The sequence below is a fragment of the Phlebotomus argentipes genome, unplaced genomic scaffold (genome assembly GCF_947086385.1).
Source record: "Phlebotomus argentipes unplaced genomic scaffold, Phlebotomus argentipes genome assembly contig_5, whole genome shotgun sequence".
In the NCBI taxonomy this organism is placed as follows: Eukaryota; Metazoa; Arthropoda; class Insecta; order Diptera; family Psychodidae; genus Phlebotomus; species Phlebotomus argentipes.
Genome location: NW_026776165.1, coordinates 4,550,767 through 4,577,763, shown reverse-complemented (window position 1 = coordinate 4,577,763; position 26,997 = coordinate 4,550,767). Strand labels below are relative to the sequence as shown.

General features: G+C 42.7%; 1 protein-coding gene across 1 annotated transcript; it reads right to left on the bottom strand.

The window, feature by feature from the left end:
• On the bottom strand, positions 1-26,383 carry LOC132265898 (frizzled). The gene is made up of 4 exons (XM_059766690.1): positions 25,580-26,383; positions 20,290-20,604; positions 19,385-19,610; positions 1-1,331 (listed from the first exon to the last, which is right to left on the bottom strand). The coding sequence occupies exons 1-4, from the start codon at positions 26,249-26,251 to the stop codon at positions 799-801; spliced, it is 1,746 nt and encodes a 581-aa protein (XP_059622673.1). The 5' UTR covers positions 26,252-26,383; the 3' UTR covers positions 1-798.
• Positions 26,384-26,997: the final 614 nt, after the last annotated feature.

The window sequence follows — 26,997 nt, the reverse complement described above, 5'->3', positions numbered from 1 at the left end:
TATATTGCGCGACGTATATTTGTTCAACTGTACACAAATCAACTACAAAAGACATGTTAGATATTACATTTTGTCTAGAGTTATGCGCTAAACTTTACACATTTCTCCATTAATCTAAATTGTGAGACAGTTTTTGGCAGTCATTCTTTACAAACTTATCTAAAAAGATAGCACTAACTTACACTTCTATTCATCTTCTCTTTCTCTCTTTCCCTCTCTCTCTCTCTCTTGTGTATTCTACTTGAAAGCTACACATTTCAGAAGATTTTATGTATATTTTACAATTGAATGAAAGGATATTTACAGGTTTTGGTGGTTGATTAACGATATTCATAATATATACAATTTCTAAGTCTACATTTCCATTCATATTTCTTCTTAGTCTTCATCTATTAAAATGCACCACGAGAAGCACAACAAATTCTCGCCAGGGAAACTCTACTGAGGCTTTCTTAATTTCACATTTCTTCTTTTTTTTCATTACATAAAGCTCGATATTTTCCACTATATATAATTCCTAAAGTATATTTAGATTGCAAAGTATGACAATGAGTATTTCAACAAATATGAGATGCAGTGAGCTGAATTCAGTCTTTGAAACAGCTTTAGATTGCAGGTTTCTTGCCAAAGAGTGTCATTTTCTTTAAATCTCTAAAGAATGATGGCTACAACGCCATCATCAATTAAACGGGGTCTACTAATGACTTACAGTCTAAACTCTGGGAGAATCCTCAGCGATTGCTCCCAGAGAACTCTACGTGTGATGTGTGGGAGAAGAATTGAGAGTCTTTGGGTGATTCACACGTACGCCGTGGCTCGACTGCGGGCCGAATCTTTGCCCTGCAGACGCTCAATGAAGAGGCGCCAGCTCACCACAGTCTTCCCTGACCACAGCCACACGCTGCTCGTGACGCCCACGAGCATGCTGCACACGTACTTCACCATGTAGATCTGAAAGATGGGCTTCTGGTCGTCGCGATGCGGCCGCGGAAGTGGACAAGGGGTGCTGAACTTGGTGCACATGTTCCGATTCCAGTGGATCATCCACTCGTCGAAGCTGTAGTACTCATAGAAGAGGCACGCCAGGAAGCCAATGGATGGCAGAATGAAGAGGCCGCTGAAGAAGCCGATGCGCATCATGAGACGCTCCAGTTTGTCCGTGCGATTGCCGTCGTGCTTCATCACGGTGCGTATTCGGAAGAGGGAGACGAAGCCGGCCAGCAGGAACAGTGCGCCAACGGCCAGATAGATGCACAGCGGCAGGAGCAGGAAGATGCCCAGAGAGTGAGTGTCCAGTTGACCCACGAAGCACACGCCAGACAGAACGTCACCTGGAATAGAAAATAAGGCGCATTGCTGAATCCGAACACACAACTGGAATGGATTTCTAGGCAAAGACGTGTCCAAAATGGAGTCAAAATGCAAGATTGCAAGCAATTGTAGTCCTTCAAAAAATCCTTCCGCTTGTGGCGTCATTTCGATGTGACAGGGCGCCTTAACGGTCGCTTACAAAATCAAAAAATATTCAGTTAATCAAGACATAAAAGAAGAAGATCCACAGCCGCAGAAGACGCACTCCACTCGATCCATTGGCTATCTCACGTCCGCTTTTACGGAGCATTTAACAATTTAATTACGAGTCAATTTTTGCCCCTTCTGCAGTCTCGCAGCATTAATATTTATTAATGATGGTACTGGAGACTGCCTATGCAAATTAGATTAAAATCCCCAGGTTGTCGTGCCATCCCCAACACTGTGACCACAGAGAGGAGATTCAATTGCACGATCGCAGCCAAGAAGCCTGGAATACATTAAGTGATCATGCAAAGTGCTATATTTCTTGTATCCCGCGAGAGATGCGCCAAGAAAAAGAGAGAGAGAGAAAAAAAAAGTGGCACCGGGTAAAAGACTTTTTCCATAACTCTTCTTTCAATATCGTACCGCGCGCCAACATCCAACGACAGCACGAGGCGTGTCGCACAAAAGGAGAAGAATATCAAGGCTGGAAGTGGCAATTTTGCACTGATAACTCATCAGAGACTGACAATCTCATGTAAGTGATCTTTAATGGCTAATATTTCACTCATCTTCAACACGACGATCACGTTAATCCATGATTTCCTCGCAAAAACAGAAAATTAATTGCGTGCGGAATTTATGAATATAAATCAGTGAATTTGTGAGGTGTGAATGTCGATGTCGCGTAACCAATCTTCCTATTTGTCAATATTTTCTCTCTCCTTCACCAAAACGGAAGACAAATTTATTTGCCAAACTCATCATTTCCATGTGCCGCAGAAGAGCCGCCGTCACTTCAACTCTTAAGTCGCGCGTGTTGAGTGCAAAAACAGTCACGAAAGGCCTATGAAAAAAAGGTCAACACGATGCTCATCTTGAGTGATTATGAATGAAATTAGCGTTTAACCAAATCACGAGCCCTTTTTTTCTGGCGACAAACAGAGAAAATCCAACAAATATTAGTAGCTTGAGCTCATCTTTTTGCGGCAGCGGAAGAAGAGACCCTTTCGTGAATTTCCCAACGGACGCTCTGCAGAAGCGTCTCCCCTCCGCCGCGGATCAGGTCGAAAATGGGCAATCTCATCAGAGACACTTGTAATTATCATATAATTAACCGGAGGAGCACCCATTGGAGATAATTGCAGGCGAAGCGGGAGAAAACACGGAGTAAATTGACGCTGTGGAACTCTCCATAGCAATTCACGGTTGAATTATGCAGAACGAGCTCTCTTGCGGGATGGTGAAATTTATGAATTCCCGTGGATGGCTTTTTTTCTCTCTCTCTCCTGTGCCGTGTCCAAAGTACCACAGGGAAGAGAGTGGTACCATTGACCTCCTTCGGCGGCGTCACAGAGCGCTGCAGTGCGCCTCCTGCGAGGATCTCCAATCACCATCAATTAATATCTTGTCACCTCCATCAATCCCTGCAGTTCCGCACATTCCGCAACCTGCGATTCTACTGGGATAATTTATTGGGATGCTAAGGAAAGTATTCTCCTGATCTACCGGACAGATAGCAGGCATTTTCCTACACTCATGGCCACTCTCATTCCTCAGCCGATGCCAGACAGGTGGCCAGAGCAAATCCTGCCCGCAACACGGAGTGCGCGCGATGTGGCAACATTGTAAGAAGGGCGAGAGGGAAAAAGGCATCACAGAGATGACTATTATCCACCAGTTTGCCTCTCTCACTCGAGACACAGAGAGAGAGAGCAAAATCGAACAGGAGGAACGGCCACGGGAATGAATAGGTTGTCGGCAAACCAGTTTCATACCCAGGGCGACTCCTCTGCAGCCAACAATGGGCAAAGAGGCGTCCAAGAATTCACGTGACGTGCTTTTATTGCAATTTCAGCCATCACAAAAGGTGCATTTTCGCATAATTCGCACTCCTCGTGCGAGACGTCTAAATTAGAGCCATCGCGCGCTCACATGAAATCCGACCAAAAGTCCTCAGAGTTCTTCTTTTTTTTCTTTCCTACAAACCCAGAGTCATCCTCAAGTTCAGCGGCAATTCAACCAGTCTCCACAATACTGAGATACATCGCGAGATACGCAGCAAGAGCTGCAGATGATAATTCCCGATTACCACATGTCAGGGATGAAGTATCTTGACCATGCAGACAATTCATCTATCGCTGAGCAAATATTCCAAACATGCCTCTTATCCGCGGTGATTCAGTGATTTCATGCCTCAATCCCCTAATCAATTAATCCATCACGGGAGAGCTGATCGAATCAGCAGCATCACTCCGGCATAGCGGAAAGTTTTGCCTTCCCTGGGTAACAATCTCGCGACAAAGCAGCACAGCAACATTGGACACAATGAAAGATCCCTCACAAATGGAGGGAAACACAAGAGCTTTCCTCAAGCACGGAAATAATGATTCAGTTGATTGTTCCTCCGCTGCACTTTCCATATGGGGCAACCATCGGGAGTTGCATAATTGCAAAGAACTCCGCGCGCTCTTCAATTCCCGGAATAGATGAACTCTGCAGCAGAGAAACCAGTTGAGGTCAAGGAAAGGACACTTCATGCCAATGGTGTACTTTCTCAGGCACTCCAAGGAGAATCTCTTCTTTTCTCTCTGCGAATACAGAAATCGTATTTCGGTGTACATTTCGCCTTTCATACAATTCTCCACCTTGTTTCACCACTTTTCTGGCCATATTTCTCAAAAGTGCGCCCAGAGACAAAGCCGAGGAGATGGAAAATGACAGGAATTTTGAATTCTCCCTCATAGAATTAATCACGATTTCACGTGTGGTCCACAATTTTCTCGCGAAGCACCTCATCAAGTCTGTGGAATCCCCCTTCAATCATCATCTTTTTCCGCGCAAACACACTTCACACTTCAATGAATTTCATTTCCGCGTGTTACTTGCAGTGCAATTAGAGTCTCTTTCATTGCATCTCTTTATATCCACCAATATTAATTCTCTCGCAACTATTTTAATTTCCTCTCCATCGCGCCATCATTTCGCATCGCGTTGTCTCGACAGACGGAAAAGGTGCTGCAGGCACGTGGGAAAGAGTGCCAATTGAAATGAAATGGCAGTGGGATTTTTTTCGATTGATAATTACTCAATTCAACCTCTTTGCCATTAGATTGGAATAAGTGAAATGTAATGAGGATTTTGCGTTCTGCTAGAATTGTCACTTTAATCGGCTTCTTAAGGGATTTTTCGTATCAATTTCCCTCTCTTCATGCGCGCCCATAATATAGTTGATTGAGTTTCATGAAATCCACGCTGAGATGGGCCATCGCTTTAATACCTTCTCGCGCGCTCACCAATCTCGCGTCTTACCGCCAACATTTCAGAAGAATGATTGTGAATTTAACGAATCAACGGCATCACCAATGAATAATTGCTGCTCACCAGGTCATCATTTTTCAACATTTCACAGCATCCTCCAATCATCTTTGGGTCCTTTCCACATTTCCATCGCGTCATTTCAATAGAAAAATATTTATACAGTCGAGAATAAAAGATAGAAATCAATTTTTCAACATCCCAAAAATTATCTCCGAAAGATTGTTTTCCTCTGTCTCGCTTTTTACACTTCATCATCCACTCTTTTGCCGCATTGAATTTCTGTTTGGCACTCTTTCTCGTTATACCTTTTGTGCGCCTTTCGCCCATTTGAATATAACCACCCAGCCCCAAAATACAATGGGAAACTCAATCTCTCGTGGCGTAAACATGCACAGGAGAGATCAAAGAGATCATACATGAGACATTCAATGGTTGATTTTAATATTTCATTGATCATTAATCATGACGCTTGTAAAATCCTCTGCCAGAGCCCATTATTTCTCACCAAAGATGGAATTTTCTGCCAGACAAACATGGGATTATGACAAAGTAATTGGAAGATCGCTTCAGCCCGAGAATCACTCACATTTCATATAAAACAAACCCTGTGCAAAACCGGCACAGAGGCCAGAAACCAAAAAGAGAGACACAAGAGATAAAGAAAAAAAACGAAGAATCCATTGATCTCGCTTTCACTTGCGCGATCCCAAAATGCGATCACGCGAAATGATCAACCAAGATATTGAGACTCCATCGAGTGATCTCGTTTGTCAATCTGCAAAGGAGAAAAGCCGAGGCTTATCTGGGTGGATGTGACCTGCTGGAAAACAAGTGCATTTACGACCATCGATCATGTTCTAATGACCATCATGATCGTGTCTGTGAGTGCGTCTCCGCATTGCCACTTCATTTGCCATTTGAAAATTATTACTATTAAGCAGTCCGCCGCCGCCCCCGATCTCTCCCCGCGCGCACACATCTATCTTATCATCTGTACAATCATGGAGGGCAAACAGGTGCGTGTGTAGACTCTCTCGAACAATGTTGATCGATTTGGAGTGATCTCACGTCACCATTCCACAGTGACTCTCTCAGGTTAATGTTGAAAATCTGTTTTACATCTCATGCTGAGCAAATACGATCACTCATGCTGCCACAATTTCTCCACAGCGCAGCGTTGACCCCCAATTTTCATCATATCCAAATTATATGTTAATTCAATACACGCGGAGCCGGATAATTACGGCCACTTTTTTCCATCTACAGACCTTCCATTGTGATCAATTTGATAGAATATCTCTAACCTACGATCTGTGAGACTTCTAATGCGTTTATAATGTCCATCTTGTGTGGAGGAAAAGAAAACACTTTAATTGAGCAGGGGACAAACATAGGGATGCGTCCACTGGAGTGACGTTAGACAAATCCCAAGTATCAAGAATTCCACAAAAGATTAGAATTTGCCTTCAGGGGATTATTGACTTCGTTCAACATTACTCAGTACCTCATCAATAAGGCCGATATACCGAATGGAAAGCCATAAAATTGGGAAATAAATTTACATTCATGAATTTATCTGTGAGACTATAAAACCCAACAAAGACATTATCACTCTCCAGCATATCATATTTCCAGAGATTATCGTATAAAATAGAGATTTTCAGCGTCAGACACAAAGCGATGATTCATCGATGGATTTTGCGAAAACTTTCGGGATTTAGTGTTGCAGAATAAATTTCACATCTCTTTGTCTCTTCGTCCACCCTCGCTCTGGAAAGCATGTCCACCCCCGTATATGCGAGCTGAGGAAAAAACGTATCGATTTTGCCTTTTTCCCCTCACAGCGCAATGTGAGGGTTTCACTGCAACCCCAATGGCAAATGTCGCCCTCGTTTGATGACATGATTAAAAGTCTCGTAGTTTGAGACTGTTGTCTCGTCTCAGTCGGTCTGAAGTTGCAAAGGAAGCCCATAAATTTTCATCCTTCTCTGGCCCTTTTTTCAGGACAATTGACGCGATAAATGGTGCTATTTTGAAGCTCACTTTCACTGAGAGTCGCACTTATTATCATCATTAGTCGCCACAAATTGCGACAAAGTGACACTTATAGGGGGAGAAGACCTACAATTTCCCACTTTAAGCCTAACACACCGAATGTTCACATGGAATTTATCTGCAAATGTATCGATTCGATTGAAGCGAACTAAATGGGACCAGAAAGAATCCCCATGAGCACATAACAAAATGCCCAAAACTCGTTCGAGAGCCAGCAGAAATATTTCTGCATCTGAAAGTTCCCAATTAGGGAGGAAGAGTGTGTGGAAAACTTCAGGACAACCTGCTACAAATATTTCTCAGCTGCGGAGGCACCATTTTTGGGGCAGAAAGAGTTCATTCCCCTCTCTCGCCAATGCCCCGGAGGGAAGAATTGCGAAGGAGGAGCTCTTTCTCTCCGTGGGGGAGCTCTTAAATTATTCGCACATCTTATTGACTTCTTTCTCCATCTGGCATATTTCACCGGGAAGAGGGAGAAATTTTCAATAAAAATCACCGTGTAGATGAAAATGATAATTTCCGGGTGGAGAAATTGAGAAATAAATAAGTTAGAAGATGGGATTCACCCATCAATTGAGGAGCAACAGAGTTGCTGACTTTTTCTCTGCTCTATTTCGAGGTAGGAAAAAAAGGGGGAATAATCTTCCGCATGGCAAGACAATTTGCTGTTGGGGTGAAAAGAGTGGATTTAGCAATGCCGAGGGTGAATGAATTCTCATCTCCTGAAGGAATGAAGTTTGAAAATTCACGGAGACAAATGATCAATTTCATGGATCTGAAGCGACAAAGAGTGTCTAGGTAAATAGCAAAAGTGAGGAATAAAAAGGAGGCTTAAGTGCACGCGATTTCACACCAACATTGTCATGAAAGCGATTCTTCACCTTGGCAAAGGAAAGCCCATACAGCGAAGCCGCGCGCTCCACAATCCGTCTATTGTGTCGCGATTGCCTGAGAAGAGAGTGCATTTGTGCTGTGGCAAGATTACCGTCGAATGCTGTGTGCGCGGCTCCAGAGCGAAGAAGGACAACAACTCACGAGAAATGCGGCAAGATGTGGCGGAGGAAGAAAAAAGAAGTCTTGTTGTGGTTCTCGAGAAGTGGAAGAATCAAATGGTCCCAACCGGTTTCCTCGTGAGTTCCTCCCAACTCAAGCATCTACAGCGCGGATGTTCGCCGAGTCAATGTCTCGCAATCATGCAAGAATAATTGATTTTTTTTCATCTTTTTCTTCTTTCTATAATACATTGTCCTGCAAGCCTCAAGATCGATCCCATATAAATATTCGACAATCACCACTCATGTCAATTGATTAGCATTTATTGGGAATTAATTTCATGTCTCAACCTTTGTCTCCAGTCGGACTGAATTTGCGGCTGAGAAAAGTTAATTTCCATGTTGAGAACGCCCACATGTTGCCTTCTTTGTCATATTCACGAAATAGACAACATGCGAGCGATGAGGAGAAACCCATTAATTACTATTCAAACAGATCCCAAAAACACCAGAGAAGAGCACACACGAAAAAGAAACCATCGGCAGACCCAAGGAATTGTTAGGATGAAAAGGCACTAACGAAGACCACGAGACGGCTGAAGAGAAGCAGCAATACTCAATGTGGTTCAAATTCTATAAATTTCGATTTCTCTCCAACTATGGAGTGGGTAAAAAATGAGAATACGTCCTTCTTTGTGTTCCCTCGATTCTTTCAAAGTGCTTGAAGAAATTGGAAGCCATCAAGGTGAACAAAGCAGAGAAATAAGTTTGGTTGACTTTTGAAAATGCTGCCAATGAAGAAGATCTTCAAACGCACAATTGCCAAATCAGTGGATTTTCACAGTTTCTGAATTATATATTGGTGCCAGAAATGGGATGGTCTGCCAAGAAATGAGTGAAACAGGAGCGAAAATATAAGAAATGCATCTTCAAATGAGGAAATACTGAGCAGGTGAGATAACATGTCATAAATCAACATCTTTAACTGCATATTTGATCTCGAATCATCCATCAATGACCCCTGGATATTTCTGAATTGCCCCTCACTAAATTTCCTCAACACAAAGTTATCCCTCTAGACAGAAAAAAGAAATCCCACCATTCAGATGATAGAACAGATTATATTTACGATCTGCTCAAGACAGCAATTTTAAGAAGTCTCTTCCACCAAATTCCTCATCACCTCTCCCGCCCAGAAAGTGGCATTTTTCTCCGCCGCGTGTACCCCAAGGGAGAGAGCCCATAAAATGTGTCTCAGAAGGTGATCACTCTTGAGTTATTGCCGCTCATTGGGGAGACAACATATTCCAGAAGAAGAAGAAAAAAAAATTCCAGCACCATCTAAATTACTACTGTTGGAGATTCTATTCTAATATCAATCTTGGCCGATGTGAAAAGAGGCAAATTAAGCAGATTGGAAAGGGAGAGAGAAAAAAAAGTCCCCATGAAATTTTTATTTCTCCATCAGCATCATAAAGAGATTTAAGCGCTTTTCTTTCACTCTCAATGCCCTCGGAAAGGCATCATATCGTGAAAGTGAGACATGGGACGAAATTAGTGGAGAAAAATTAATTTGCTGTATTTTTAATGCCACCGCCTCATTATAACCGACACCCGGAAGGTGATTGGTTTCGTATTTGAGCCATGCGAGCGTCCTTCCTCGAGTTATTTGTCTCCAGGTGAGCATTTTGTCGTGATTTATCGACGTCTGATATCTTAATTCTTCCTCTTGCCGTCTCTCTCTCATTTCTTCAGCTCACCATAATTTATTCCTGTAAAAGAATTATTCACACGTCCCATACGCAAATGTTGACCATTCCATCCTCTGAGTGTGTGTGTGCGAAGAAGATCCACAAAGTCCCAATGGGGAAGAGCAAAAACATCCGCCATGGCAATTTATCACGCATGATAATTAAATATAGGAATATTGTGTCTAAATTGGTATCCTTGCTGGTGGAAAGAAGATGCCTCCAGAGGGATTTTATGTCTCACCTCGTGATCATTGCGATTAATAAATCAATGGAGAGAGGGGAACGCTCGCACACACTCCTCGGGTTCATTCACATTTCCACGAGACAAACTAAGAAGAAGAAAAAAAAGCCACGATAACACACTACGAAAGTGCCATTGGTAATGTTACATTCGCCACGTAGGAGTTCCTCTCTTAATTTATACATCAAGTAACAATTCCATCGGGATTAATCCAGCGGACAAGAGAATACAGACACAATTAACCACTCCCTACAGCACGAAAGACACCGTAGATTCGCAATCGGATTACAACAGTAACTTTAAGTCTACTTTATGCCGTCTTTTCGCCCCTTGCACGCCACCAACAGTCACTCGTAATTAATATGTTCCAGCAGAAAGGACGAAAAGATGACTTTCGCGAAGACTCTGCGGTTGCGATGTGAGATTGTTGTACTGAAATTTTTAGCAGCTTTTCTCCTTCAATCTCTCTCTCACTCTCATCTCTCACCACCGGAATGACACAGCTGCTGAGCTACATCATCCATAAAGCACGATCAATCAAAGCGGGGGAATCTCTGGACTCTCCATTGCAGTGAAGTTCCCAGAAGATTCCCATAAAATTCCGCCTCATCCCAAATTTCCTGTGTGTACACGACATGAAAATCCAACCCCAGAATTTCCTCTTCCATCTGCTCAACTATAAATAGTGGCTGAGAGCGTTCGGGAGCCTCCACAACTACACCGGAAATCAACAAGCGGCCTGACGAAGGGGGGGTTGGAAAAGTCTCCTTTGAAGCTGAGCGCACAATATTCATCTCATCAACAAAACGTGCTGTAAACATTTACCTCTCTGGGCGCCCAAGAATGAGCAATGAGTGGGTTATTTGGAGTTCAAAGTGAAGATCATTTTACATGTTTTCCGTGTGTTCGCCTCTCCCAGAGCTCAATTAAAAATCCCTCCGCGTGTCTTCCAGAGAGTCAAATGACGAGAGTCAATAGCTGGGCCTTCCCGAGAGCCGTGAATAAAGAAATTGAGTCGTTCAAAAATTTTATGAGTCGAATAATCCCAGTGAATTGTCTCTCTTATTCTCCGATTTTATTCCTCATCCCCGTTCTGTGTATCATGTTTGGCACGACAAGAAGAGGATCTGAACCAATCCCAGTGCGCCCGGCTTTTTTATATTATGAATTGCCCAACAAACCCTCTCTCACGTGATATTTTCGTTCAAAACCCGTTAAAATATCTTTTACTCCGCATAAAGAGTGACTCAAGCACTCAAAGTGGTCGTAAAGTCAGACGAAATAGGATGAGAGAAGACACTTTTCGACATTGTCTGATAAGGAGTTTTATGCGCAAGCGATATTCCCATAAAATTTATTGCATTTTATCAATAATCATTGAATGAAAAAGTGTCCAAACGTCCCCACCGTAAAACTCCTGAAAACCATAGTCGAGAAAGGGCAGCGCAAAGGGGCGAACAAGTGCACGAGAAGATGAGAAAATGAAGAAGAGGCATCACCATAAAATTAGAGTGGTTTTCGTGAGAAGAAATTAATAGGATGTGGAGTGAGAAGAGAGAGGCGAAAAAATACTGTGTAATTGGTCTCACCATGTGATGATTACATGCTTTTGCTCAATCTCTCCCCAAAAAAAAGAACAAGCCCCAACCAAAGCCAGATTGAACGTGATGTAGAATTTATCTCGCCCAGTACAACACACGCAGAAACAAACGAAAAAGACCATCTTGAATTTGGTGTGTTGATTTACGAAGAAAAAAATAAATTGATTTCTGATAAAAACCAATATTGTGACTGTTGCGATGAAAAACAGTGGCGAGGAATGACCAGAAAAAGTCAACAGAATCTCACACGAGATGCTGGAGGAATTCACAGTCTCTTCCCCAAATTGCCATTGAACCTAAAATACCTTTTATTCTGTCACTTGGAAGCCCCTCAGCAAGAGCACTTTCATCTTTTCCCGTGAAAATGTTTTCTCTCACAGCCATAGAAAGTTTTCTCAGCGCTGTAAAGTTCTTGAAGCACACTCTCCTTTTGAGAAGCACATTTCACCCACTAACGATGTAGTCTCAAATTTAATTAGGCTGCGCCTCTTTCAGTCTCACGTGGAGCGCTCTTTCAGGGATTAAATTTCACTCTTCATGGGTTTCTCATGACAATTTCTGGGTGGTCTTGCGTGTAATCTCACCGAAAAAGAGTTGAAATTTAGGCATTCGCCTATCGATGACATTCAATCTCTCCTCATCTATAGATAGGCGATCGATGAAGTGAAGATTGTGGACAAGTTTCATTTTTTCTCCCCTCCAATCACTGGAATGTTATCGTGGACGAAGAGGCCCTCAAAGTCGCTTTACACCGACAGACAAATTGATAAATTTGATTTAATGACTTTGATATCAAACACAGAAATTCCACTGATATCTCTCCTTCCTGCTGTCTTGCCAATGTAACATCCAGCAATGTCTATATCAAGATTGTAGTATCACAGGGAGAGCGGAGAAATGTTGACACACCTCAATCATACTCTGTTGAGCAACATGAAGCAATTTTCAACAAATACACCCAATGTTTGCTCTCTGCCAAAGCCAAACGAGGAAATCCTTCCCCCTCAATTGACTCACCCAGAGAGAGAGGAGAGATTGATTTTTCCCGAAGTCATTGAGGCTGTCTCCCCACAAGACATCTCGTGGTTTCCTCCCAATTGCCTGCGACATTCAATACTCCCTATCTTGCCAGACACTTGGAGGAGTGTTTGGATGGCCAAGCCGTAAAACCCGCCAACAAATCTCCATCATCGCAGTGAAGAAGTGCATTTTTACGGCACTTGATCGCTTTTTGTGCCTCCTTTCTTCTCACCCAAAACTGCCATAAACAATTTTTTTTCCCTCTCTCACATTTGTGATAAAATCGTGGGAGGCGTCTGAGGTGGTATTTCCACCACATCTTCATCTCCGCGGCTCATTCATTAGGCCCCCATAGTCTTTATTAAATTAACTTTATGACACTGATAAAAGTGAGTGGTTTCGCGGTAAGAATCACTCAATTCTCGCCTTTGTCTTAAGACACGCTCAAGAAGTCATTATTTAGCCTGTCAATTTAACCTACACCAGCAGAAATAATAATAGTACTCTCCTCCACAAGAGAATCTCCCCAATTTGTCGGCAAAGTTGATTGTTTTTCTCATATTGCTAGTGTTATATCTGAGATCCCATAAAAATTCCACATAGATGATGTCCTTTTGTAACTGACAGACTTTGCCCCGTTGCTATTAATCATATGCCAGAGATTGCATATAGACAATTAGCGCCATAAAATAGTAGAATTGCACATTATAAGAAATAATGAAGCAATTATCGCTCCTCCATCGCTTAGATACTTTCATATTAAATCGTAACCACTATGTCGTTTTTCGCCAATTACTCTACTTACTGCCCATTGAGGAGCGAAACAGTTTTCCTAGCCAATTAACATTGGCTCCAATGGTGACCATCTGTAGTCCTAGCAAGGAGCTGAAAGTGGCGAGTTTGATGCTTTTAATGAGGCAATTAAAAATGTTTATTGTTACTGGACTTAATAGATATCTCTTGTTGACTATCTCTGATTGCGTTTCCTGTCACATTTCTGTCACAGGTTGACTCGCAAATACCCAGTAATCCTGCTTCCATCCACCAGGAAGAGAGTTAACGCAAAGGTTTCCCCCCAAAAAACTTTTTGGCAACACTCCGCCATCAGCATAAGACATTGTCGTGGAAATTTTAGCGCTCGCCTAATGGAATATTCATGTTTTCACCATCTCATAGACTCAACAAAGCGCACCATTCATATAACAGAAAATATATGCGCCCAAAGAATGGAGACTTTGGGACAAAATCTGCGCGATGGCTTAGCATCACGCTGTGATGTCATGTGCAATTAAGTAATTTTAGCTTGAGCGTCGCATCAGCGGCAGGAGACTTTAAACGTGTTTTAGCGCATTGGCAACAAAAATAAATTGGTTGTACTGCAGTCCCTCGGCTTCTGCTCATCAACAATTTAGCTGGTCTGTGTTGTGCAAGAATGGCTCTCCGAAGGAGGACGAGATAATGGTCATATTTACACGTCACACATGCATAAGAGACTTTGTGCACAGCACCGCGCAAAGGTATTGAGGGGAATTCTAACTAGAACCCGAGGAGTGTCTCGCGGAGGGAAATTGATGATTACAGCCATTCTACATGATGGCAAAGTTGTGTACATGAAACCCTCTCATAGTTGCGCTGTATCACCGCGCCAAGAGATTCCTTCAAGATGGGATTGGTGAATTGATCTGACGCGAGTGCAATAAATGCTCTGCAATAATTCAACACAAATGGGAAGAACACTTATCCCTGACACGAGGTCATTTGCTCTTTTTTTCTTCATCTTCTTCTTCACCCCAGCCTCGCGATGGACAATAAGCGCCTCTTCATCTCAAGTCCCCACCTCTGAATCCACTTAGGAGTGGTAGATAAAAGTGGGCAATTATCATTTCTTCTAAATTTCCTCACTCGCATGCCGGTCATTGTGTGCAGAAATTGCTGATTCCACCCACCGCATTCGCCCAATGGCTCAGCACAGTGTGAGGCAGCCATAATTCTGCCACAAGAGGAGAGCCATAAAAGGTATTTTGTTGTCAATAAATAATTGAATGTGCCAAAGGAGTATCGATAAAAGAATCTAGCTGACCACTTAGGGTAGAGCGCCGATAGGAGCACGAATTTTGTGCTAAAAGCACAGCTATTAGTTGGAGTTTGAGCGATGGGAAGGCGTGTTCCACCGGCTAGAACATCTCACAAGATCCAGGCATGACTTAGGGAAAAACTGCGTGTGGAATTCCAAATCACTCCGCCAACAACTCACGTCGCCTTCACTCCCCAAAAACGCCTCAAGTGTGATTCCATGGCGACTTTTTCGAATTTTATTGCTCCGCCAGAAAATCAAATGCCCCAAACGCGCCACGTTGAAATTAGCATAATACGGATTTCGGTGTTATTCTGCAGAATATTGATAACAGAATCACTTGACGATAAATTCGATTTGGCATTGGTAATTAATAGCCTCGCGTTTCACGATGAATGAATACAATGAACTCCGTCTTGAGTACACTTTTCTATGTAGTTCCGAGTGATAAAAGTCAGTTGGGAGTAAATTTATACAGCACAAAAGAAAGCGAAGCGAGGGTGTTGAAGGCTCTGCAGATTTATGAGTACCTGAAGTGAGTCCCCGAGCTACTGTTTGACGACAACTAATCTTCTTGTGTTAGCCCAAAAAATGCCTCCAACCCATAGAAATGCCATTGTAGCCGTTTTTCCCACTCCTCGCATCTACAAACAACCATCCTCGATGGCATGCCTTTCGTCTGCCGCCCAAGACTGAGATTGTGACATTTTGTGATACTCGGATTATCAAAGAAATGAAAAACAATTTGACTCGGAGTGTGGAGGAGGACAGCATGATAAATCACCGGGAAAGGCGCACAGCGTCGTTCAACCGTTAACACTGGTAGGTGAAATTAATTATTAAACATTGGGACGCAATGCATGAAACTGTGCCGCTTGTTTATCAAATCACGTGGAGTCAATGGACAAAGAATAACAGTCAATCAGCATAAATATCTAAGGCAAATCTTCGAAGAGTTGCTTCTTTTCTCTCCGAATCATTAATTCACTTAATTATATTCCACCAAGATACGCTTGGAATTCATATGAAAATCACCTACGAGATTTGACGATAGACAAACTTGTGTTTCCCAGACGATTCTCTTTGTCTCTCTCTTGAGACAAATGATGCTGCAAGAGACGCATGAATCTCCCCCCAAATGGGGATTGTGTAACTTGGCAATTGAGCCACTTGACGTGAGTCTCGATGCTTGGAAAATTCCCCAATTGGAATATTCCAAATGTGCGATGTGAAAAGTTTCCCAAATAACTGACGGAAATTGCAGAAAATTAGGAAGTTGGAGGCGGAAACCTTCCAGAAGTCTCACAAACAATCTCATTCAGGCGCTCTTATGCAAGCAAATCGCACGGACAGCGTGAAACTTTTCATAACTTTCCACCAATATTTCACCATCATTGCGCGTCTCTCGATGTGTCGCCCCACAAGAGACTTGTGCATTAGACAACGCGACTTGCTCGAGAAGATTAAATCACACACTTCTTGTTTTAATACCCATTCAGATAGACATGGCTCAGTGTCTCTCTCTCTCTCTCTTTCTCACTTAAAACCCGCAAAGTCTTGAATTGTAGCCAGAAAAGATCCACGAAAATTCCTTCAAGGTGTTGTCACTTTGATTTATTGCCTCCATTCTGGGCAGAGATTTAACATTCTTCAAGACGCTTCATGAGGCGTTACTGCGAGTGTCGGAAAAAAAATCACTTCGCCGCTTAGAAAAGGTTCACCTCAAATTAAACAATGCCACGTTATAATTAGTTCTTATTGCGGTAATTGTAAATGCTATCTCGGATTGTTGTGAGCACGCAAAAAGCGATAAAGAAGGTTTCTATACCATCGCCGTACAATCAAATCTCTCAATCTTCCTGCCTTCTTTTTTTTCTTTTTTCCAGAACGCGCAGACACACTCAACCATTTTTCTCCACCATTGCGCGAAAGTCAATGTTGTGACTTTTATTGAGAGACAAATTCACATTATTATGTGATTATATTTCAAGCTATTATTTACCTCCCTTCCCTCGCCTTTCTCATCTTTTATCTCCCATTCTATGCAGTATAAATTTTATTTAAAAGAAAAAACAGCAATATAGGAATGTGTGTCACACTTTGAAGACAATCTCACAGCCGTTGGCGAGAGAGACCTTCGATAAATTTGCATAAACTTATTGAAGCGGAGAGAAAGGATGAAAAAAGCCCATATTCAAATATTGGCAGAAGAGAAGATTGCATACAATTCGTTAAGAGACGCGCGCTTACAGCAAAATTGTCAGTTGAAAGAGAGAATTTTGTGTGTGTTTTTAGTGATGAAACTATTCGAAGAAGAGTAATAACTCTATGGCAAAAATTCCCAGCATTCGCGGGGCAATACAGATTGAAATGTCTCCTCAAATGCTTTTTGCCATTCTCGCGCATTCACTTTTTCGTGTATATATAAACTGTCTCAAGCAGAGCCGGTTTATCATTCTTCTTTATATAATATTGCAGAGCAGAAAATTGTCTATGATTAAATATTAATATTTTTCAACTTCTTTCACTCCCCACTCAATGCATCGCCGATATTGGCTTTATTTACATAATTGACTTTCAACTCCAATGAATTGCGCCATTATTGAGACACCTCCAGAGAGACACTTTACTCGAAAAAGCACTCGAAAGTGTTTAATATCATTTTTCGAGTAACAACCAATAATCTCATAACCCTTGGCGGATAGTTATCAAGTTGAAATTGAGAAATAATGCAATTTGTGAATATTTCAGTATGTGAAATGAGGAGAAAATGAATCATTTTCATCGCAAATTGATTTCCCTAGAAATCTCAGAACAACATAAGTTAATTAGAACGCTTCTTATCAACATTTCAACCATACATTCGCTGTAGAAATGGACTGGAATTGGAAGTGCGGGGAGAAATCTCATTGGGACAAGAGTGCAGCAAATTGAATCTGCATGCAAGTGCTTCTTGAATTAATCTCTCCACGCAGAATGTTCTCGCCTTAATTGTCCAATTTCTATGTTAACGAGCAAATGGGTAGATTAAGTGAATTTACTGGCCAAGGCGACAAGTGTGTGTGAAATATATTGCGAAGATTGAATTGCATGACGAATTATTTTGCCATTACTCAAGTTTCTTCCAACGGAGTTCACCCAATGATTCATCGATATTCAATTTAAACCCATCCACAAATCGAATTAACTTTTGCCCACAATCAATTACTCTCTCTCTCTCTCTTTCTTGTACACACACATTCAGAGTCACTCTTGGCGTTTTGCTGGCGGTTTGGTGAGTTTTGTGGAAAAACACGAATTGTCAATTGGAGGAATTGTAATTAATGTTGCTGTGATTTCTATCTCTGCATTACCAAAGACGCGTCTTTTTCCTTATCTCAACTCTTAGCTGCAAATATATCTCAGCAAAACCGGGGACTTTGTCACACCAAATTGAATATTTATTGCCTACACGGTGAGACATACAACTGAGCAATGGGAGGAAATCCACATAAAAGATTCACACACAACGCGAGGAGAAATGCAATTCGGCGACACATTCTTCGACCATTCACCCGTCAATTGACTCTACAGTCATTCATTAATAATCCCAGAATCACTCTTTAACAGCCCCCAAAGAGTGGGTGGGAATTGTTGAAATCGAAATAAATCCTCAACGGTGACAACGAATGAGCAAAATTTATGGGATTTCGGTGTTACTTTATGGGTTATAGAGGGAAAATATGAAAAAAAAGTAAAGACAACTTCGCCAACGTCAATCCCACATTCTCTTCTCTTTTTCTCTCTCTCTCTCTCTGGCGCGCAAGTTTAGTCGTGAAAAATTCATAAAATTATATTCACACCCAACCAGCATTATTTTATTGCTGATCCAAGCGAAAAGAAGACGTTATTTTTCATATAAAAATCTCCATTTCTTCTGACCTCGCGCGCGCGTCTTTTGGAATAAATCACAATATTTTGACTGGATTTTTCCCCACTTCTCCTCAAATAGTCATTTGTTAATATGTCTCTTCCCCCGGTGTGTCTCTAATTAGAATAGTGTGAAATTTATTGGGGACTTTGCGTGTATCGCCAGCCCACATATGGAATTCTGGACAGGGAAAAAATCACCTAACGGATCATGATAGGAGGAAGAAAATGACTGCGCCGCAGCTTTAAGAGGTCAGCGGCTGTGGAATGTCTCAGAATCTCACCTATAAAATCCTTCCCAAATTCGAAAGATAAAGACTCCAACGGTAAAACTGACAAGATATTCCTCCTTGTCAAAACTTCACAGTCAAATCTCGGGAAATTACCCGCGTTGTCTCAATCATAATTAAGTATGAGGAATGCTTAGCTTCTTAGGGCCCAATGTAAATCCAATTTACACACCCAGTCAGCCGTCCACCGAGCGAAGTCTCTCAATCTTCGGGGCAAATTGAACGCGTGTGTGTGGGGGGAAACTTGACACCCGCCGAGGGAAAACAAACGGACTTTCCTCCGTGACAGTGAAAAACGGTGACAATTAAATTGACGGAGATTCCACTTTGATTGCTGAAATGAGCTGCTGAGGCTATAAATTGTCAACTGTGACGCCCTGCAACACTTTGTTTATCCAACAAGACGAAATGGCTATAAATGCAACCCAAAAGAATTCCTCCTTTGATGCTTCCACGCTCTCTCCTCGCATTGGCGAGAAAACCGTCTAATTATAGCGACTCCTCTCAAAAACCAACTCATCACTCAGTGCTTTTGGTGTTTGTCAATCACCACAGAGAGTCGGCTGCAAGATCCCAACTCATCGTGAGCCCCAAAGTGCATTAAAAGACACGTACCTTCGACTTTTCCCAGTGCCAGCACGCTCACAGTCTGGATGAAGGGAATCGCCCAGGAGACGGCGTGGAAGAGATGAGCGCGACTCTCGATGGCCTCGTGGCCCCACTTCAGGCCGGCGGCGAGGAACCAGGCGAGCGCCAGACAGGCCCACCAAGCAAAGGCCGCCATGCTGCAGAAGTAGAGCGCCATGAACAGGACGATGCAGGCATTGGACTGCTGATGACCCTGCAAAACACGAATTTCCATCACTCACACTGAACTCTGTTCTGCCTCATGAAAAATCCAAAATCTGCTGACCCAGAAAGACAAGCATGGCCAGAGAGATTGGTGAGGGAGTGGCGTGACATGATATAAGCAATTTCAAATTCACCATGAATAATAAAATATTTCATGTGATTTATTGGCAGGCGCTTAGCGACAATTTGTCCAACTGAAACAGAGTCACTTTCTACCAGATCATGGATTGGGGCTATTTCTGCATAAAACTGATAAGCTATCTCAAATAAAATGTCTGGCAAATTGCATACAAGTCAACATGACGACAACTTCCATATTAATATCAAATCAACTCAGTGGCGTAGTAAACATGGTGAGAATTCTCAGCAAGTCTTCAGAGTTTTCTCCAAGATATACGCATTATGTTATCCAAAAAGAACGTGTTTCTTTCCTGCTTCTCAGACAGGATTGCATTTAAGAGGATCTGATTTCTTTCACATAAACTTCACGCCACTGTTTCAGGTCTCTCCATATTAGAGGCAAAATGAATTAATTAAATTTCTCGATTAAGCATCAATTTTCTCCACTCGTTCCCAATCTCGTGACCCACAGTCGAGCATCATCTTCCGCTCGGGTGGTGACATTAGTGTGCCGCCGCGGAGATGCTGAAATGGAAAGTCACTCTTACCTGCGTAATGGTCGAGAGCATCTGGAGGCGTCCGATCTTGACGGGTGGAGGAAATGGTTCGCGACACGCGACAGAGTCGCCAGCACCCAGTCCCGCCACGTAGGCGCAGCCCACGATCAGGTAGCACACGGCCAGGAAGACGATGGGACGCTCAGGGTAGCGGAAGCGCGACGGGTCAATGAGGAAGGTGAGCACGGTGAAGAGGCAGCTGGCGCAGCACACGGCCGCCCAGGATGCCACCCAGTATCGCAGCACTGTTCTCTCGCTCTCGGCGAAGAACATCAAGTGGCAGGGCGCCCCGCAGTCCTTGGTCACCTGCAATAAAACCATCCGAATTACACACTTGACGCAAACATTTCTGTGCACAGCGCGAAAGAAAGAAGGACACAAAAGCAGTCCACAATCTAATAACGCCTCTTTTGCCCTGTCTTCACTTTTATCCATACGAAAAAGTATTAGTTTCCATATCACTTTCAGCAGAGTTTTTCTCACTCTGTTTTCCCTCTCACGTTTTCCCCACAACTCTTTGCCATGCTCTGCTCTACATTGGAAAAGTTGTTTTCACTCCAAACTCACTCTCGCGTGTTTTTGAATCCCAACAACTTTCCTTTCACAAGCATACTTCATCTTCTGGGAAATCCTCTTTGATCCTTCAAATGTAACAAATATCCGACAGTGAAACTCTGCCCAAAATTAAATCTCACACTGAATTTCTCATCTCAACTTTAAAGCAGGCGAAAATTATATTATGAGATTTATGAGATAATTGAAAATTATCTTGATATGCCCTTTATTTTTGCTTCAACATAAAGTGCGAGAGAGAAGAAGAAAAAAAACACAGTCCATTAAAGTATCAGTGAGTTTTAATCTGCCACAATTCTTCTAACGTAGTCAAGTTCAGTTATACTGTTCTTTCTGGTGAGTTGGCGAAGTGATAAATTCTCGAGAGTGTTTCTCAGTGGGAAGAAAGAAAAAAAAATTGAGAAATGGTTGGGAAATTGTATATGCAGAAAAAGCAAGAGTGTATTTTCCAGCGGACAGAAAGAGAAAGGGTGAAATTGAATCCATCTCTTTGATTGTTAATTTGCTCATTACCATTAAATCGAGCAATTTTTCTCTCACACTCCACGATAGAGTCTGTTGGACCGTGAAATGACAGTGAATGCGCCGCCCGAGTAGGGAAGATGAGAAACTGAAGAAGATACACCTTTGTCTCTTGTTGTATGATTAGAAATCCGATCTGTTGTTTTCAACCTCCACTACTCAATGGCTAATTGATTTTCTCGCTAACTGGTCAGATCGCGACGCTTTCATGTGAGCCTCTCGGCCGCACTTTTTTCACACACCATCTGCATCGAAATCACCTGAGAAACGTGTTTCTCCCAGACGATCATCGATCAAATCGATGCTGTTTCCTCAACACTAATAATACAGAAATATTCCGCCGTTTTTTCTCCATCTTCTTCCCTCTCCCCTTCCCATCAGCGCTCGTCTCAACATTGCAAAAAGTTGCAACATGAAATAGCATAAGAATGCGTGTCGCCCGGCAGAAAATCAATAATTGACGGTGTGGCCTTTCACTTAAGTCCAATATTTCCCGTTGATCTGCTATACGAATTTCTGACCCATGGCAATTAATTGCTCAAGAGACAGCAGCCCGTTATCAATTTGCTCCATCGCACGCCAAGCTACTCGTCTTTCAGAACTAATTCGCCCATAGGAGCTGCTATTATGCCAAAATTGGTCACTGCACGTCTCACTGTATCAATTTGCACCATCTCGGGCGGTCTCGCTAGCGGCGCATTGGGAAAAGTTCAGGTGAGATTCCCCAGCGATACTGAGTATAGATTCCTGTGGGTAATCGCATAAGGGAAAAAACTAGAGGTTCTTTTACCGATACAAAACCCCAGATAGACTTGTGCACCGATTTGTGTGTTTAACGACGGCTATAATATACCGAAAAAGACAGTGGGAAAACAACTAATGTGTAACGTAAACCCCAGAAAGTACTGAAAAACATAACCATTCTTGCATTCAATGATCAGAGTGTCTGTCCACACATTTTCCGACTTTTCTGGTGTGCAAAAATTAAATTAAATGCTGTGAATTTGTTGAATTTACTGAAGAAATAACACTCAGTCGTTGAAACTCTGCTGTCTCGATTGTAGTTAGTTGTTTTCCCTTTGGGAAAATTGCAGTTTCTGCCACTCTGTTTGGGCCTGCAAAAGCCTCCAGTCTCATGGGAGATAAGAGACGGCAACTGTGCACTCCTACCGGGCGTCTGACCTCCTTCGGAAGGCGCACAGATGCAGAAGTGCAGCTCGTGCAAAAGTGAAACTATTGAAGGAACACACCCACATTAAATGTGACCCTTTTTCGCGTGAATGCAACTCAATTTCCACACCGTGATGGCTCGCTTGGGTGCCTTCTAATTGAAAGGCCGAACTCACAAAACATCACCGCCGTTCACCCGGCCAAGAGAGTGAGAGTTCAGCGGGTCAAAGAACGCTAAATGGCAGAGGTGGTCAAAAGTGATCCACTTCCAGGGCGTCGATCTCCCAGGGGAGGGAATGGGCGATAGAGATTCACCCAGCATTTCACCGTTGTGACTTTTGCCTTCTCATCTCTCGCATCGCGCATTTTTTCTCTCTCTCCTCCTCAAATATGTAACCAAAGAGTGAAATACATGATCAAATATTCCCGCTACATTGATGATTCCGCGAGCCTCACCCATGAGAGATGATCGAGGAGGCCAGAGTTTCTCTCCGAAGGCATTTCATTCTCAGGTGTTTGTGCGCTCGAGGCACTTCAGCCTCAATTGGGCCATCAATGTTGACCAAGTCGCCGCATTAAGTCAACCTTGTGGTGCATTTATAATCAATTTCCCTCACATTTCTTTCTTTTTCTTCCATCACAAAACCACCGCACGGAAAAATCGGACGGGAAGTCATTCTGAAGAGAGAAATTTAGCAGTTCACCAACAGAGACTTTGGCTTTTGACGAATCACAATTTGAAAAATGCACAGACATTTGTTCAAATGCCTTTCACAAAAGACCCTCAAACGTGCGTTTTTCTCTCTCCGCACCTTGAACTTCTCTCTGTATTCCAACAATAAACTCACAAATTGTGATCATGCTGAAGACTCTTTTCTTTTGTTCTAAAATGCAAGTGATGTGCAAAGTCATTGAGCCACATTTGCTCACAAAAGAAACATAAAATATATATAAAATGATATTTCTGTGAAATATTGCGTCCTCAATTTGAACAACGCACATCATAGAGAAAATGTCACGTCAACATTTCCAAAAAAAACAAAGCATCAGTCATGATTTAAGAAATTGATAAAAGGGAGAAATAATTTGAAAAATGCCAAAGAGACAAAGATTTGCTAAAAAGTTGTCAAGAGATTCTTTAGACATCGCATTAAATTCTAACATCAGAAGCAATTTGCACGCGCAAAACATGAATATTCAATCCCTTCCAAGCACTCTGTGAAATTGAGTGAAATTTCCGTTGAATTGCAAAGTTTGCTCACGCAACACATCCATCAGATGTGTGTTTATGTCATATCCATTTCCCACCATCGGATATTGCGGCTTCAGCCGTCACCGGAATTTAATTCGCCACAATTCCACCTTCGTGGATTTACGTGTCATCAGCTGATATTTGGCTATGCTGCAGCAATATTTGGGCAGCGCCGAGGAAACTGTCTTGAAGTTGTAAAACAACGGGGGTCAAATGAATCTCCTCAGCGCGCCTAACTGTTTCTCATCTCAATAGGTTTATTCATATACAAGAAGAAGGAAAAAAAGAGAGCCAAATGTCTCTTTTTTCATATAATCATCTTCGGCGAGATGAACTTTCGCGACAGAAGAGGAAAAAATGATGAAATCACTTGATTTGTCAATTTTGGCGGAATAAAGGCAACACTATAATCACACATTATAATCGCATTGCCAATAAATTCATGGCATTTTACGAGCCATCCAAGCGCCGCATAATTAAGGAGAATTCTAAGAATTTCCAGCAGTTTTCGCTGAACATTTCCAACTAGGACTTCTCTGTGTCAAAATAAACACTCAATTTTCTGAACTCATTTCCCAGATAAAAACAGTCAAAAGTTGTAAATTTGTCGATTCTTTGCCATGTATGAATTTATAAATTCACATGACGTCCGCTTAATAGGCAAAAAAGCGACGATTGAGAGACAATTTCGATCAGAATCTCACGATATGGCGATGAAATTTGCATACAAAATCCCACGAATTGCTATCAAACTCAATTTTGGCATTTCAATCATAAATTCAACAAAGACGATGGACCAAATCGAGTTTCTTTTTTTCTTTCTCTCTCGCCTAAGACAATCCCTGGCAGCTTTTCGTCTATATGCAAATGCGATTCACTCCTTAGGAGAGTCACCTTGTGAATTTTTAACACCACACACAGATTCACCATCCCCCAAAAGTGGGACTAAATAATGTAGTGAATTAAACACTCTTGACTGAAATTCTGTTTCTGACATCTTTTCATACCATTCTGGCACATTAATTTTGCTCCTGCATGAATGGAAAATGCAGAGAGTGAGATAATTTGGCTCAAAGCCTGCCTCATCCTGCACACAACTGGGTATTCCGGAGAGAGTCAACACATTTTCGTCAGCTTCATCACAAGTTTTCGTATCTCAAGTCCCCTGATTTTGGACTTGAAGAACCATAAAATTTAGCTGTTATTGAAATAGTCTCTAGAAATACCACAGAATTCATATAATTATTCTGTGTTACCAAAAGCAAGATTCTAATGTATTAAGGAAATTCTAGCCACTGATTTCAAAAGCTAATTTTGTACTCAATTAATATTCCTAAAAATCTAAGGCATCAAAATGAAATATTTCAGACAAACTTTGGATATTTATACAATCATAAATCCTTTCTGTGTTGCAGATTATCCCAAAAGCCGCCAAATTCCGAGATACAATAGCCGGCGATGGAACCAACGAAATTTAGATTGCAAAGAGGAAACACTGAATAACACTCTCTTATCAGGCTGTTTATGAATGGAAACCGTTGTGCTAGAATTTTGGCACAAAGAACATTAAATTAATATGCATGAGGGAGTGATAAAGATATTATAAAGTCCGCTAAATGCTGCAGATTCCACAGAAAGTGTTCATTAGAACTTTGTATCGGAATGTTTGTTCTCAGTTTTGCTTCACTTCTTCTGGCTCAAAGTGCGTCTCTATTGTTGTCTCGCTGGGCATTTTCTCATGCGATTTAAGCGACAAACACTCACCTTTCCGCCCACATTGAGCTCATAGCCGAGCCCCGGAGGCGTCTTCAGCTGCACTGGACAGACGAATCCTATGTTCCTGTACGAACCGACGCCAGTGTGCTCATTGGCGCCCTTGTGCACATTTATGCGGCGCGACTTGCCGCCGGTTGGCGGTGGGCCGGCGGTCGGCGTGGCCGCCGTGGCCGTTGTGTTCTCCGCCACGCAAATCTCCTCGCCGCCCGCCTCGGGGAACTTCGAGCACTCCAGGTTCTCGGGCCAGTGGAAGTTGAAGCGCTGCATGATCTCCTCGCAGAGGCGCGCGCTCTCGCACAGATTGCGGCACGGCGGGATGGGTCTGTCCAGGACTGTGCAGATGGGCACGTAGAGGGTGCAGAGGAAGAAGTGGATGTCCGGGCTGCAGTTGACCTTGATCAGGGGCATGAACTGCACCAGCTCCATGCCCGCCTCCTCCTGCTTCGTGTGCCCGATGAGATTGGGCATGATGGTGGTGTTGTACTGCATGTCTGTGCACATGGACACCGTGATGGGCTCGCAGCGGTTGTGATGGGGGATCGACAGGTCGTCCAGGAGCTCCGTGGACTCGTGGCGGTGCAGGGAGTCACACAGGCGGCCCGTGAGGAGACTCCACCACACCACCAAGCACATCACCAGCAACTTCTTCATCTTATCCATCACGCACACACAACCACAAGCACCCACACTCAAGCACTGGCGTGGAATCAACAAAGGGACTCCACAGGCACGCTCTCGGGTTCAGGACTCGCACTGTATCCACTCGGGTCACTACACAGTCATTATGGGCCCGCGCACAGATCACGGAAGTGGCGAAAACGGGAATGAAACACTCAAGAGACACAATATATTCTCGGGGGCGCGATGTGAACTCACACTCGCCGATGTTCACCGGTTGGATGCGTGCTTTCGACTGACGATGGCTGACGCGAGTTTAGAGGAAGCCACCGCCAGAGTGGCAAAGACATGCCAGCACAACTGGCATGGCGCTACCGCGCTTTTCAGCGACTTTGTGTCTCCGATAAATCGCTGAGATCAGAGTTAAACAACTCGTAGAGAAGATTACTTATTTCGCGATAAACCAAGCACGTCGAAGCACTTTTCAAATGAACGCAAGAAGACACAGAGTGGCCTAAGAATATCATATATCCAATGCAATGCAAAAAAATGTAATTTGAGGGGGAAAATGGAATATATGAGCGTGGAAAAGATGCCAATGATGATTGGCTATCAAATGCGCGAATAAAAATTAAATTTACACTAGAGTAAAATTTATTTGAGCATATAACTCAAAGCACAGTCTTAAGAACTCTTTAAACTGTGCTTAAAGTGAGATAAAAGGACCAACATTCATATTCATTTGAAGAAAAGCGATTGAATAAAAAGTCAAACGTAGAAGAAAAATG